The 15268-nt window shown below is 43.3% G+C and overlaps 1 protein-coding gene across 1 annotated transcript in view; it reads left to right on the top strand.

The window, feature by feature from the left end:
- Positions 1 to 259: 259 nt before the first annotated feature.
- SYVN1 (synoviolin 1) overlaps positions 260 to 15268 on the top strand; it is a 50539-nt gene continuing 35530 nt past the window's right edge. The window contains exons 1-5 of the mRNA XM_068261424.1: positions 260 to 347; positions 6148 to 6303; positions 8074 to 8166; positions 10316 to 10468; positions 13017 to 13065. Of these exons, the coding sequence (XP_068117525.1) occupies positions 6175 to 6303; positions 8074 to 8166; positions 10316 to 10468; positions 13017 to 13065 (424 nt within the window). The 5' untranslated portion in view covers positions 260 to 347; positions 6148 to 6174. The remainder of the gene's footprint in view (positions 348 to 6147; positions 6304 to 8073; positions 8167 to 10315; positions 10469 to 13016; positions 13066 to 15268) is intronic.

The raw sequence follows: 15268 nt of genomic DNA on the forward strand, positions 1-15268 counted from the left end.
CCACAAAAAGGTCAGAGTTGGTACAGTCCACTCTTCCACTGGGCGTCCACATGATAATCGCTTAGGAAAACCTGGTGTTCGAGATTACGGGGAAGCTTTATTTACTGCAATCGATCATCAACAGTTTCTTTCGGGACACATAGCAGGGTCAGCTAATTATAGATTCAATGATAACCGCTGATATGTCTGCTGTAGTTTCCATCCACCCCTCGTCCTTTGTGTTTGGGATGGTCCAGCCGGAAGTGAGGTGTCTGTTGATGCAGGCGCTTCCTGTTGTGGGGTGTAAGTGACAGCAGCAGCATCTGGGAAGGGATTGCAGGCTTAGAGCGGAGCTGCACACAGCAGGGGTAATGTAACTAACTGTTGTTTGCATGAGAGGCTGTGTGACAGTTGCAGAGCCTGTGAGTGCCATACATGCTTTGTGGGGAATTGTTCACTATCTTTCATAGGGCAGGAGGGTGATACTGGGTTTTGCAATAGAGGAATACTTCAATGTTATGAAGCTTTATAATTAACACTTTTTTAAATAAATAAATGGAGAAATCAGTGTAGGTAGCTAAAATAGTTTTTCTGATACAACCCACCTAAAACATACTGTGGGAATCTGTAATGAATTGTTAAAGAACTGACAAAGGTTGCAGTAGTTATTGGATATACATGACTGTACAGCAGTCTGAATTGTTTGTTGTAGTTTCTGCATAATGCTTATTTTTATTATTGAAGTGCTTGTTTTCAGCAAGGTTTTATGTGAAGGCTTGTACACACACTTGACTAAAGTCAGCTGATAAGTGTGTGTGTGTGTATATATATACAGAGGCTCGCGACCCCCAACCTGCCAGCCATCCGCCTGGTGGATCAACACACCTATGTGACGGGCGATCCCATTGTTTATGTTGCTGCGCCACTCTGTTGTCCTTCCAACTCCCCGCATATTATCACAACTGACTCGCGTCTTTGCAGCCTGGCCCAGCAATGTCGCCCGGGGGATCGAGTCACGATCCCCGAAGGGTAACCTCCATTAAAGGTGTGTGCGCACCTTAAGACAGATCGGGTTGCTTATAGTGATGTTCTCTAGATTCTGACCTGTCAATCGCTCATGTTTTACAATGGTCTCCATTTACTGTACATTAAACAGTCATTAAAAGTGAGTATAAGTGCGTAAAATATTGTTTTCTGTGGAAACATTTTAAAGTCTAGTAAACACAACTCAGTAGGCTCTAGACTACTTGTAATTGGCAGCATAGTGGTTAGCGCTCTCGCCTTGCAGCGCTTGGTCCCGGTTTGAATACCATCCAGGGCACTATCTGCACAAAGTTTGTATGTTCTCCTCGTGTCTGTGTAGATTTTCTCTGGGCACTCTGGTTTCCTCCCACATCACAAAAACATACAGATAAGTTATTTGGCTTCCCCCTAAAATTTGCCCTAGACTGTTACATACACCCCACCTAAAGGATTATTAGGAACACCATGCTAATCGGATGTTTAACCCCCTTTCGCCTTCAGAACTGCATTGATTCAACAAGGTGCTGAAAGCATTCTTTAGAAATGTTGGCCCATATTGATAGGATAGCATCTTGCAGGTGATGGAGATTTGTGGGATGCACATCCAGGGCATGAAGCTCCCGTTCCATCACATCCCAAAGATGCTCTTTTGGGTTGAGATCTGGTGACTGTGGGGGCCATTTTAGTATAGTGACCTCATGGCATGGTCAAGAAACCAATTTGAAATGATTCAAGCTTTGTGACATGGTGCATTGTCTTGCTGGAGTAGCCATCATGGGATGGTTACATGGTGGTCATGAAGGGATGGACATGGTCAGAAACAAGGCTCAGGTAGCCCGTGGCATTTAAACTATGCCCAATTGGCACTAAGGGGCTTAAAGTGTGCCAAGAAAACATCCCCCACACCATTACACCGCCACCACCAGCCTGCACAGTGGTAACAAGGCATGATGGATCCATGTTCTCATTCTGTTTACAACAAATTCTGACTTTGAGAGTTATCAGACCTGGCAACAATTTTCCAGTCTTCAACTGTCCAATTTTGGCGAGTTCGTGCAAATTGTAGCCTCTTTTTCCTATTTGTAGTGGAGATGAGTGGTACCCGGTGGAGTCTTCTGCTGTTGTAGCCTATCTGCCTCAAGGTTGTGCATGTTGTGGCTTCACAAATGCTTTGGCGCATACCTCGGTTGTAACGAGTGGTTATTTCAGTCAAGGTTGCTTTTCTATCAGCTTGAATCAGTCATCCCATTCTCCTCTCACCTCTAGCATCAACAAGGCATTTTTGCCCACAGGACTGCCGCATACTGGATGTTTTTCCCTTTCCACACCATTCTTTGTAAACCCTAGAAATGGTTGTGCGTGAAAATCCCAGTAACTGAACAGATTGTGAAATACTCAGACCGGCCCGTCTGGCACCAATAACCATGCCACACTAAAAATTGCTTCAATCACCTTTCTTTCTCATTCTGACATTCAGTTTGGAGTTTAGGAGATTGTCTTGACCAGGACCACACCCCTAAATGCATTGAAGCAACTGCCATGTGATTGGTTGATTAGATAATTGCATTAATGAGAAATTGAACAGGTGTTCCTAATAATCCTTTAGTTGAGTGTATGTATTAGTATGTAACCTCACCTTCCCAGTGATGCTTAGCCTAGGCTAATTAGATAAACATTTCGGGATCCAAAACGCTTGTTCAGCACCTTCAACTCCGTTCTCCATCCCCCTCCTCTTCCTCCTTCATCTTGCTTATCAGCTGAAGAATTTGCAACATACTTCACTGATAAAATTGACAAAATCAGAAGTGAATTTTCCAAGCAGCCCTCAAATCCCACCTCCACACTTCTCATTGACTGCTCTCTAACTGCCTTCTCTACACTCTGAACATTCTCTCTCCTCTATATCCAAAGCTAATCTAACCACTTGTTCTTTGGATCCTATTCCCTCCCATTTCATAGCTATCCTCATCTCTCATGCCTGCACTAACATTGCTATTTAACCTGTCCCTCTCCACTGGCATCTTTCCGTCGCCACTGTTAGTTGTGATAAGTCATGATAAAGTTATTGGGGAATAAAGGGAGTAGCTCTGAAATGGTAAAATTCCTCCTGTCCATAAGGTGAAAAATACCCACGGGCTGAAATGATTAATCTGATATCCGCTTAAATCTGCAAAGAAAATCAATACAAGTACGATAGATAGATAGATAGATACTTAATCTACTTAACACATGTATTGTACTGTCCATGTTTTGATTTTAGTAAATTTTATATAGTAAATGGAGAGTATTCTGTTCCTGGTGGGAACCATCTCTTTTTCCCACAGTTTAGGATAAATCCTGATGTCATTTCTTCCCTTAATTTTTTTTTCTCTGCCTTGCTTGTAAACACAAGTGAGCAGGGGTCGTGTTTCAGATAAGCAGCTAGGCAGGGAAATAAATGGAAGATGAGGAATATATTATAGATAAAAAGAACCCCCAGCATGCAACTGTTTGGCACTGAATACTAAAGGGCCAGTGCTCCCTAAATATGTGATAATTCCAAATTATAACGGCAGAAAAAGTTTTGAATGCAGGATTAGCATCTTTATCACTTAATAAACTCAGACCAGTTGCTGTTGAAATTTGATTTTTATGATGACAATCCCGCTTTAAGTGGAATTAGTTACCTAGTTGCTATAATAGTGGAAATGCCATAGTTTGAATTAGAGAAGGTGTGTGTGTGTGTGTGTGTGTGTTTTTTTTTTTTGTTTTTTTTTTTTGTTTTAAAGGGGAACTGAAGTAAGAGGTATACAGAGGCTGCCATATTTATTTCCTTTTAATCAATACCAGTTGCCTGGCAGCCCTGCTGGTCTATTTCTCTGCAGTAGTATCTGAATAACACCATTAACAAGCATGCAGCTAGTCTTGTCAGATTTGACTTTAAAGTCTGAAACACTTGATCTGCTGCATGCTTGTTCAGGGGCTATGGCTAATAGTATTAGAGGCAGAGGATCAGCAGGGCTGCCAGGCAACTGGTATTGCTTAAAAGGAAATAAACAGGGCAGCCTCCATATACCTCTCTCTTCAGTTCCCCTTTAACCCTCTGGGCGATACAATTATATCGCCCAGGAGGTGGCGCAGCACTATTTTTAAATTTTTTTTATTTTTTAAATCATGTAGCGAGCCCAGGGCTCGCTACATGATAGCCGCAGCGCAGCGGCATCCCCCCACCCACTCAGATCGCCTTCGGCAATCAGAGTAAGCAGAAAATCCCGTTCAGAATGGGATTTCCTGCTGGGCTTCCCCGGTCGCAATGGCGACGGGGCGGGATGACGTCACCAACGTCATGGACGTCGTGACGTCGGAGGGAGTCCAGATCCACCCCTCAGCGCTGCCTGGCACTGATTGGCCAGGCTGCGCAAGGGGTCAGGGAGGGGGGGGGACTGCACGGCGAGCGGCGGCGGATCGGCGGCGATCGGAAGTTACACGCAGCTAGCAAAGTGCTAGCTGCGTGTAACAAAAAAAATGTATTTTTTGTGTGTTGAGGCATCTTTTGTGTGCACTACATATTTAAGCTTCTGGCTCTTTTTCAGATAACTTTTTTTTTTTTCCTCCAGCGTACCTTGAGGAAGTTGAGCAGTTTTCTCCCAATTTAAGAATTCATGACCTACATCCTCTTTTTGAGTGGGCAGAGTCTGGTATGACTGGGTTAGCTAAGCCTCCAAACTGAGCCTGTGGAAGACCATGCTAGTGGCCCTGTGCACTTGCAGTAGTTAAATGCTTTACACACATGATTTAACTGACATTCATCTGCAGATCTGAAAATCCATCCTGGTGGATCTGATCTGCAGATGAATGTCAGTTAAATCATGTGTGTATGATGATCTGCAGATCTCATAGACTATCATTTCAATTTGCAGGAATGGATTTTTGGCAGGAACAGATCTTTTGCAGATACTGATCTTTTGTGTCTGTACAGCATCTGTGTGTGCAGCATCTTGCAAAGATTTTTTTCTGATGTGGAGTTCAGCTCCATAGAAAAGACTGTGTAGGTATGGCTCTCATACTACATGGAAGGGGGTAAGATTGGTCTGTGATCTTTCATTTTCAAAAGACTATGGTCTGATGTGTGTATGAGCCTTTAGGAATTACAGCCATCAAATGCTTTCCTGACAAACTGCCTTCTGAGAGGAAAAGGTTTAATAGTTCATAGATTTTAGCTCTCGCATACTTCAATGCATGTGTCATTGAGCAGAGACTATGAAATGTTCGTTTTTTTTCTTTTGTTTGTTTTTTCTTTTAAAGAAAACTTAGTTGATTTTAACGTGTACCTGAGCTGAAGCTCGGGTACAAAATTAGATACTTAGAGAGAGGAAGGCCTCAGGATCCTGTTGAGGCTTCCCTTGGTGCTCTGATGTCTCCCGTCGCTGAGCGTGGCCCCCCGGAAGATTAGCGACAATGCATTGTGGCCAGTCCTATCGGGGTCTCGCAGAGCCTCTTCCTGCAGCGTGACCTCACGAGACTGCTCGCACGTGTGCAGTAAGTCATTTTTAGGAGAAGGGGGATAGAAATAATTGTTTATCTCATCAGTTTATTTTCCCTTCGTGTTTCCTTTATTGGCAGTCTTAAAGAGAAACTCCGACCAAGAATTTAACTTTATCATAATCAGTAGCTGATACCCCCCCCCCTTTTACATGAGAAATGTATTCCTTTTCACAAACAGACCATCAGGGGGCGCTGTATGGCTGATATTGTGGTGAAACCCCTCCCACAAAGTAATTCTGAGTACGTACTCTTGGCAGTTTCCTGTCTGTGAACCCTGTTGCATTGTGGGAAATGGCTGTTTACAGCTGGTTCCAACTGCCAAAACAACAAGCAGCAGCTCCATCACTTGCCAGCAGTAAAAATGTCACCATGTGATAAATGTCAGAATATAAATCAGGGATTTTAAATATTTTACAATGGGCAAACACTGACTAAATCATTTATACATAAGTATTGTAAAAATGAAGCACTTTTTTTTTTATTACATTTTCACTGGAGTTCCTCTTTAAGTCCATAAGAAGCTTTAGGTTTTTAAACCTGTTTATTTTACAATGAACTTTGATGCTTCCTTAACGTTTGCATAGTGTAAGCACTAACCTTTCTCTCTCTTTTTCCCCACAGAGTGCTGTCCCTCCCATCCCTGCCACCATGAGGACAGCAGTCATGACAGGTGCCAGTCTGGCACTTACAGTTGCAGTAGTGACACATGCTTATTACCTCAAGCACCAGTTCTACCCCACAGTCGTATATCTGACCAAATCAAGCCCAAGCATGGCTGTAAGTACACACAAACAGCTTCTAATAAATAATAATGTGTACAGTATTCTAATAAATGCAGTAAAATGTGGCTACTTTAGTAAAACAATGCATTCGAAAGTTTATCAGTTGACGACCTACCAAATGTGTAAACCGAAAAATAACTTTGTAAAGTGGACCTGAACTCAGAACTTCCTCTCTGCTCTAAAAGATAAGCAACAGCATAATAACTAATTCACCTTATGCATCCGAGCAATTTTCACCTCCCATTCGTCAATAACTTTTTCACTGCTTATCACAATAAAATGATCTATATCTTTTTATCCAATTAGGCTTTCTTTGGGTAGTACATTTTTCATAAGAATTATTTTTTTTCTACATACATTTTAACTGGAATATTAAGACAAAAAATGGAAAAAAAATCATTTCTCAGTTTTTGGCCATTATAGCTTTAAAATAATACATGATACCAGGGATGCTCATCACAGATTAATAAGATTCAAATGAGGTTTAATTACAGCTGCTGAGCAGCGGGGTATGAAAGGGTTATTTACCCATAAATCTGCGTCGTCCCCACGCTCCATATAGGTCCATGCGTCCTATTATTAGTGTTCAAAGCCTCGCTGCCGTCACTTCCTCCTTCAAGCCGGAAGTGACGGCAGCGAGGCTTTGAACGCTAATAATAGGATGCATGGACCTATATGGAGCGCGGGGAGGATGCGGATTTATGGGTAAATAACCCTTTCATTCCCAGCTTCTCAGCTGCTGTAATTTAAACTTCATTTGAATCACGAGTAACCATCCCTGCATGCTACCATAGTTAAAACCCCACGTATTTGCCCATTTGTCCTGGTTATTACACTATCTAAATTATGTCCCTATCACAATGTATGGCGCTAATATGTGTCCATAACGATTTACAAGCTTATAATTTAAAAAATAATAGTAATATACCCTCTTGAGAAGTATATTAAAGTTCAGACCCTTAGGTAACTATTTATAGTTTATGTTTTTTTTATTTGGGTACTTTTTGGAGAGCATAGGAGGTAAACCATTAATTTTAAATGTAATTGTGTGTGTGTTATTGTAAAAAAATAAATAAGTAGGTGTAGTGTTACTATTTGGCCACAAGATGGCTTCAGTCTTTTTTTTGGTCCTGCAAGCATAACATGTACGCTTACAACAAGTGCGGAGGGGACAGAACACTTAGAATGATTGCGGGTTCTCATAGAAGCTGTCGGTCTTTCTAACAGGGACTTAGATCAATGAAAGGGAACTGTGTTCCCATTAATTGATCTCCGGGCTAACAGGCAGCGTCACGGAGCACGCGACCAGCTATGGGAGCACGCAGCAGCGCCGCAGCAGCCTTTTGCACGTAGCAGCTACATCCAATAGGATGAAATGGTAAAAAAACCAAAAAATACTTAAAATAGTTTTGATCGTACTTTCCACCTACTTTTTTGTTTTTATTGCAAAGTGCTAAATAGTTATTCTAAATAGAAGATGAAAAAATATCTCCTAGGAGAAAACTCAGGAGAAATAGTGAATTGCATATGGGCCATGGTGTCATCTCCTTCCCACACACACCCACACCTTTCCTGTATTTGATAAAAGTCCTCTGTTGTGAGTAAGAGAAATCGCTACTGGGCGTGTGAGAGCACCTGAGCTTCTCATGCCCAGCATTACAGTTTGATGTACAGCATACCTGTTGAGTACATTCCACTGTAGCACAAAAAAAGTAATCTGTTAGGCTAAATTACTTCAGTAAAACCTTTTTTTGCTTTCTTTCAGGTCCTCTACATACAAGCATTTGTCCTTGTCTTCCTACTAGGAAAGTTCATGGGAAAAGTTTTCTTTGGTCAGTTGAGAGCAGCTGAGATGGAGGTAAGTCGGGAATGTCTGTTTTGTCTCAAGTTTTCTACTTTGCCTCATGTCATGGTGATACAGAACCTAATATTGCATGAGACTAAACACACATGCCAGTACACCATTCCGTATAAGATTAGAAATAAGATTTGCTAGTGAAAATCTCTTCAAAAATCGTCTCTTTTGATGTTTAATCATTTTCTTGCTAGAGTATGGCTTGGGAAAGACCAATGCTCGATGAAGTGTGAGCGGGGGGAGAGGGAATCGCAAGCAAGAGCACTATGTGATTTACTGACACGTAGCTTTATACTGCGGCATCAAGCAATATGAAGCTAGCTGCAGAATGAGCAATATTCCTTCAGGAACCTTATCAGCAGGAATTTTGAAGTTATCCTGAGGTATTTTTGGGCATTGTAAACAGCGCATATGATAAACTAAAACTACAAAATTAGAGGTCCTCTTAAAGGGAACCTAAACTGAGAAGGATATGGATTTTTCCTTTTAAAATAATACCAGTTGGCTGAATCGCCTGCTGATCCTGTGTCTCTAAGGGCTGGAACCCACAGGAGCGCTTTTGGCAGCGTTTTGGCAGCACTGCGATACGCTAGCAGTTTGCCAAAACGCTGGGCTAATGTTAATGGATGGGGCAACTTCCACAGGAGCGTTTGCGTTTCTCAGAAACACAAACGCAGGACGTGCAGCATTTTGGGAGCGTTAGCGCTTCAATGTAAAGTATTGAACCGCTAGCGGAAACGCTCAGCAAAACCTAAACTGAGCGGTTTTGCTAGCGTTTTGCGGTTCAGCACACTAACAAAATGAAAAATAATTCACAGGACCAATCGGGATAAAAACGCAAAACGCTAGGCACCCGCTGGGGAAAAAAATACAATGTTGCAAAACACGACCAAAAACGCGCATGAATCCGCTTGCAAACCGCTCAGACAAAATGCTAGCTGTTGCGTTTTGCGTTTGCGGTTTTCAGTGGGTTCCAGGCCTCATACTTCTAGCCACAGCCCCTGAACAAGCATGCAGATCAGGTGCTCTGACTGAAGTCAGACTGGATTAGCTGCATGCTTGTTTCAGGGTGTGATTCAGCCACTATTGCAGGCACAGAGATCAGCTGGACTGCCTGGCAACTGGTATTGTTTAACAGGAAACATCCGTATCCCTCTCAGTTAAGGTTCCCACTGCAGCAGTCATTTCTGATGTTCTCATCTGTCAGTTTGCTGTTTTATACAGACCTCCTCTCTCCCCAATACTCTACACTCAGCTTAATGCAGCTGCTGAGCAGTTTTTCAGCCTGGATACTCTTTTTTTTTTTTTTTTTTTTTTTTTTTCCCCTGCATGGCGTGGGGAATCCCCTCTTTTTTCAGTTTTACTTGTCATAGGACTGTACATAAAACTGGGTCTGTGGAGTTGGTACAAAAAGCAGCAGCTGAAACAGCCTCTGTGGTCCCTAGCTGTGAATGTTCTGGACAAGCAAAATGTTTCTAAAGTCATAGTGAGCATTTAGGCTGGTTTCACAGTGGGACGTTACAGGCGCACGTTAGAGCAGCCTGTAACACACCCCAACGCACAGCAATGAAAAATCAATGGGCTGTTTACAGTGCCCACGTTGCGTTACATTGTAACGCAGTACGTCTACATAACGTACTGCATGCAGTACTTTACACGCGGCAAAGCCGCGTTAGACTGTTTTGCACATGCTCAGTAGGGTTTTTTTTTTTTTTCATTTTATGGGCGGAGAGGAGGCAGGGAGAGGCCGCTACGTAGCCAGGCACATGGCTACTTATTTACTGCACTTGCAGTGTTTACATCCTGGAGCGGCCGCGGATTGGCTGGCGGGACCACGTGATGCGGAGAGCTCCGCTCACGTGGTCTCCGCAGCGCCTCTGACAGAGCAGGCGCACCAAGAGCTGCTTGTAACGCGGCTCTTGGTAGCATCCTGCTCCAACACCACCAGGCGTTGCGTTAGGGGCACGTTATGCGACCATAACGTCCCCTAAAACGCAATGTCCCACTGTGAAACCAGCCTTAAAGAGTTGATTATTTTTCCAGCCCAGCTTACAAATGTTTAGCTTGCAGAGTGTGTAAAGTTGGCCTATTGATGGTCTCTTGTGCTAATGTGTACTTTTTTTTTTTTTTTACATTGCTTTCCTGTCCTCAGCACCTCCTGGAACGCTCCTGGTATGCTGTCACAGAGACGTGTCTGGCCTTCACAGTTTTCCGAGACGATTTCAGCCCGCGGTTTGTTGCCCTTTTCACCCTTCTATTATTCCTCAAATGCTTCCACTGGCTGGCTGAGGACCGTGTTGATTTTGTAAGACTTTTAATTTATTTTTAATATAATTACATAAAAGTAATGTTAAATGGTGATCAGTTTTTGTTACTGATTTGCTGAAATACTTTGTAGCATGAAGGTGATAAAGTGAAAAGGTATTTGTGTATTTAGCCTTATGTTCATTTTGTAGATTCCCTTGTCATTCCTGTCTTTGGCCCAGTGCACACCAAAACCGCTAGCAGATCCGCAATACGCTAGCGGTTTTGGGAGCTGATTTCAGAGCGATTCTAGGTATGTTTAGAGAGGTTTTCTAAACATACCTAGCGGTTTTGCGTGTGTTTTTGTGTAGCAGATTACACATATTGTTACAGTAAAAGCTGTTACAGAACAGCTACTGTAACAAAAATGCCTGGCAAACCGCTCTGAACTAGCGTTTTTCAGAGCGGTTTGCGGTTTTCCTATACTTTACATTGAGGATGAAACGCTTCCGAAAACCGCAAACGCGCTGCAGGAGGCGCGTTTGCGGCTTGGCAAAAAACGCAAACCGCCGGTGTGCACCATCCCATTGAAATACATTAGACAAGCGTTTTTAGAGGCGGATGCGGCATACGTGAGAGCAGAGAAGTTAATTGGCTTCATATGTGCATATTTTAATTTCTTTTCAAAAGCATGTACCGTATGATAAATGTGATACTTTGCAGTAGTTGTTTCATGCACTTGCAGAAATGTACCATTTCGTTTTGGGGTGTACTATCTGCCAGATATTGAGCGCTGCTAGTGTGGTGCCCAAAACCACCAATGATCCACCTTGTTTTACTTCCTTTTTTTATATATGTATATATGTGACATTTCACGCTAGAGGGTACAGATTAATTTTTTAATTCAAGCCATTGTGTACAAAATAGTGATGAAATCAAACCACTGCAAAAAGGAAAGGCAAACATTTTATGCAGACATATGGCACACAGTGAGGGTTGACAACAGCCTACCTGCTGCACATATTTAAATCTAGCTTTAAAGAAAATCCGGAGTGGTTTTTAAGAATGCCACTAGGACACAGAGGTTGGTTCTGCATACAATGACCAGCCTCTGTTACTATACGGTGCCCCCCCCCCCCCCCCTGCATCTGCTGTCCCCCATAAATCAAACCACCATGCTAGCGACATGCACCTTGTCGCTAGCAGGCTGTTTACCTCTGAGTGTCTGTCACCGTCGCTCCCCCGCCTCCTCTATAGCGCCGCTCCCAACCTGCGTCCCTTCCCTCCAATCAGCAGGGAGGGAAGGGACGCAGTTGGGGAGCGGCACTATAGAGGAGGCGGGGGAGCGGCGGTGACAGACACTCAGAGGTAAACAGCCTGCTAGCGACAAGGTGCATGTTGCTAGCACGGCAGTTTGATTTACGGGGGACAGCAGAGTGCAGGGGTGCCTGGGGAGGGGGGGCACATTATAGTAACAGAGGCTGGTCATTGTATGCAGAACCAACCTCTGTGTCCTAATGGCATTCTTAAAACCTACCCCGGATTCTCTTTAAAGTTAAGGCTGCCATACACTTCCTCATATTATAATTTTAAATACATCCAATTAGTTGAAAAATCAAATCTAATGAAGAGAAGATGTGTTAAAATAATTCTAATGCATTGTTGTGAACATACCATTACAGTATATTATGCATCACATTTGCTTGATGATTATGTTGTCCATTGCTACACACCGCATTGTCAGTGTGACTGTAACCTAAATGTTCCATGTAAATTTAAGACCTCCCCTTCCAACCGCCTTCTCTCTAAATCACCTCCTCATTGATATAGTAGAGTCCTCTCCATACAGTAAACTGTACATCCACTTGTTTTTCCCATGAACCTGCACAGAGTATTGTAAACATGACACTAGTTGTAGTAATGTTTTCCAATTTCCATTCACGTGGGTGTAGAGGTGCAATCCACATACTGTACTGGATAGAACATGAAGTTCAGCAAATCATACAATCGGCAAGCAATAGGATAGCTAGTAAGTACTGCAACAGAATAGAAAATGTAAACCATATTCAAAAGAGGCAGCCTGTAAAAGCTGGTAATGGCCCTCAATATTGGTTAAGCGCAATGAATAGTGATCTCCTTACTTTTTGTTCAATATATCCTTTACGTGTTTCCACTTAGACTACAGGGTGTATTTATTACTACTAAGTATTTTAGAGAAGTAGTGTAATACTGAGATGGCAAGATGCCACGTTCTTAGGAAATATGCTATCCCTTTGCTAAGGACTCCCATCTACCCATACTGATCTATGCAAAAAGCATGTTTTAATTATTTATAATTAGATCCTAGGGATGGGACAACAGATACTGGAGTCATGGAATTAACTCAAAGCCTAGTCCTTAAACTCTGAAGTCCACTAAATCTGTAAATGGTCCCTCATCTGCCCCTCATATGGCTATACTTTATATCTGCTTCACGGAGAAAATAGCATTATGGGGGCCAGAAAGATCAGCGTGTTTTTGTAACAGTCAATTCCATTTCCACCAATTTCTTGAATACCCCTCGGGAAACTGCTTGTTTATCAGTATTTAATGTATTTTTTTAATTCCAGATGGAGCGTAGTCCGAACATTTCCTGGCTGTTTCATTTTCGTATTCTGGGTAGGTTGTGTTTGTGTAAATGGTTAATGCATAAGTTGTGTTTCTGTGTAAATCACCTCTGTAGATGATATATAATTTATGCATGTGCACTTTAGATTGCTTCGCTCATGGCATGCTAACATTTTTAGCAGTGCAAACATTTGAAAACTCACTGGGACTTACACACTAAATGGCACTTGCTTGGAATATAAGATATAAATATAAGACCACACGTTTGTTTATACTAATATGTGGAATGTTTAAAGGGAAGGTCCAAGCAAAAAAAAAAAAATGAGTTTCACTTACCTGGGGCTTCTACCAGCCCCATGCAGCCATCCTGTGCCCTTGTAGTCACTCACTGCTGCTCCAGTCCCCCACTGGCAGCTTTCTGACCTCGGAGGTCAGGGCCGAATTGCATACATTTTTACACATTCCCGCTAGTGCAGGAACATTAACACCTACATTTTTACGTGTTAGTGGTGCAATGCGTAAATTTTTGTTCCTGCACTAGCTGGAATGCGTAAAAATGTATGCAATGTGGCCCTGACCTCCGAGGTCAGAAAGCTGCCAGCGGGGGACTGGAGCAGCAGTGAGTGACTACAAGGGCACAGGGTGGCTACATGGGGCTGGTAGAAGCCCCAGGTAAGTGAAACTCTTTTTTTTTTTTTTTTTTTTTTTTTTTTTTTTTGCTTGGACCTTCCCTTTAAAGAGGACCTATCCTTATGCATAGGAGAGAAGGAAAACAAAGAAAAACTAACCATGTTTCCACTTAGAGATAACAGGCTGTCTAATTCTCCCTTATCTGTAAGTAATACCTAACTGTAATTTTTAATTTGAGCTGACACCTCTGTCTGATCTGTGCCAGCAGTGTGCCCTTCAGAGAGCCTATATATATAAGCACAGGAGGTTTAACTCAGTATGTCAGTGGTTCCCAACCTTTTTGAAGTCATGACACCTCACGCCAAACGCTCAGATCTCCGTGACACATCACATATGTATAGGTAGTATAGATGCCCCGGTATGGGTAGCATAGTTGCCCCGGTATGGGTAGCGTAGATGCCTAGTTCAAGTATGCCCTTGGTCTTGGGAAAGGCTCGATCCTTAGGAGAGCTAATGACGGTGCCAATCCTCCAGGTAGGTACACCACTCCTACCACCACACAGTGAATATCGATAAAGTAGAAGGAGGCACTGCACTGGCTAGAACTTTCGTTCATTTTATTGCATGTCTTGCACGCAGTATAGATGTAGTATAGATGCCCCAGTATGGGTAGTTGGTAGTTGCCTCCAGTATAGTTTAGGAAGGTAGGTGGCCAGCCTGCTTCCCCCTCCGTTCCCGTGGCCGCCGCTCATGTATCCTGAGCTGGCGGCCAATTCCCCTATGTGGGTACTTTGCACGTCTTCTTTCCCTGCTTCTCCCCGCCTCCTCTCTGTCTGTAGGTAGATGGCTACAAGAAAATGGCCACCGATGTCCGCATTTGTGGACATTGCTGGCCATTTTCTTGTAGCACTGCTCTAATTACAGACGGAGCAGAGACCGGCAAAAGCAGGGAGAGAGCGGGCAGTGAGCGGCAACACATACCCAATGCTGCCGCTACACATCAATGTGTCGCGGCACATGGGTTGGGAATGACTGCTGTATGTGCTTCCAGCAAACCAGGTAATAATTCTACACTACCTCTGAGGAGTTCTGTAAAGCCTTGTACCCACAAGGCTTTAACATAAGAATGTTAACCGATGTTGCCGACCACACAGTTAAGCAACGGACATGTCAGATCGTTAAGATCCCCGTCAACTCCGCGCAAAGTACTGCAATCGCTTACATCCCATTTGCGTGACGTCACAAGCAGAAAGGGGCGTTGCTTAACATCCGTCGTCAAGGGAACGTTGCTGGAGCTGTCGGGTGGTGAGCACTAGCTTAAAGAGAACCCGAGGTGGGTTTGAAGAATATTATCTGCATACAGAGGCTGGATCTGCCTATACAGCCCAGCCTCTGTTGCTATCCCAAACCCCCCTAAGGTCCCCCTGCACTCTGCAATCCCTCATAAATCACAGCCACGCTGCTGACAAACAGCTTGTCAGAGCTGGCTGTGTTTATCTCTATAGTGTCAATCTGCTGCTCTCCCCGCCTCCTGCAGAACTCCAGTCCCCGCCTGCATCCCTTCCCTCCCTGCTGATTGGAGGGAAGGGACGGGGGCAGGGACCAGAGCTATGCAGGAGGCGGG

Source organism: Hyperolius riggenbachi, chromosome 11, assembly GCF_040937935.1.
Source record: "Hyperolius riggenbachi isolate aHypRig1 chromosome 11, aHypRig1.pri, whole genome shotgun sequence".
NCBI lineage: Eukaryota > Metazoa > Chordata > Amphibia > Anura > Hyperoliidae > Hyperolius > Hyperolius riggenbachi.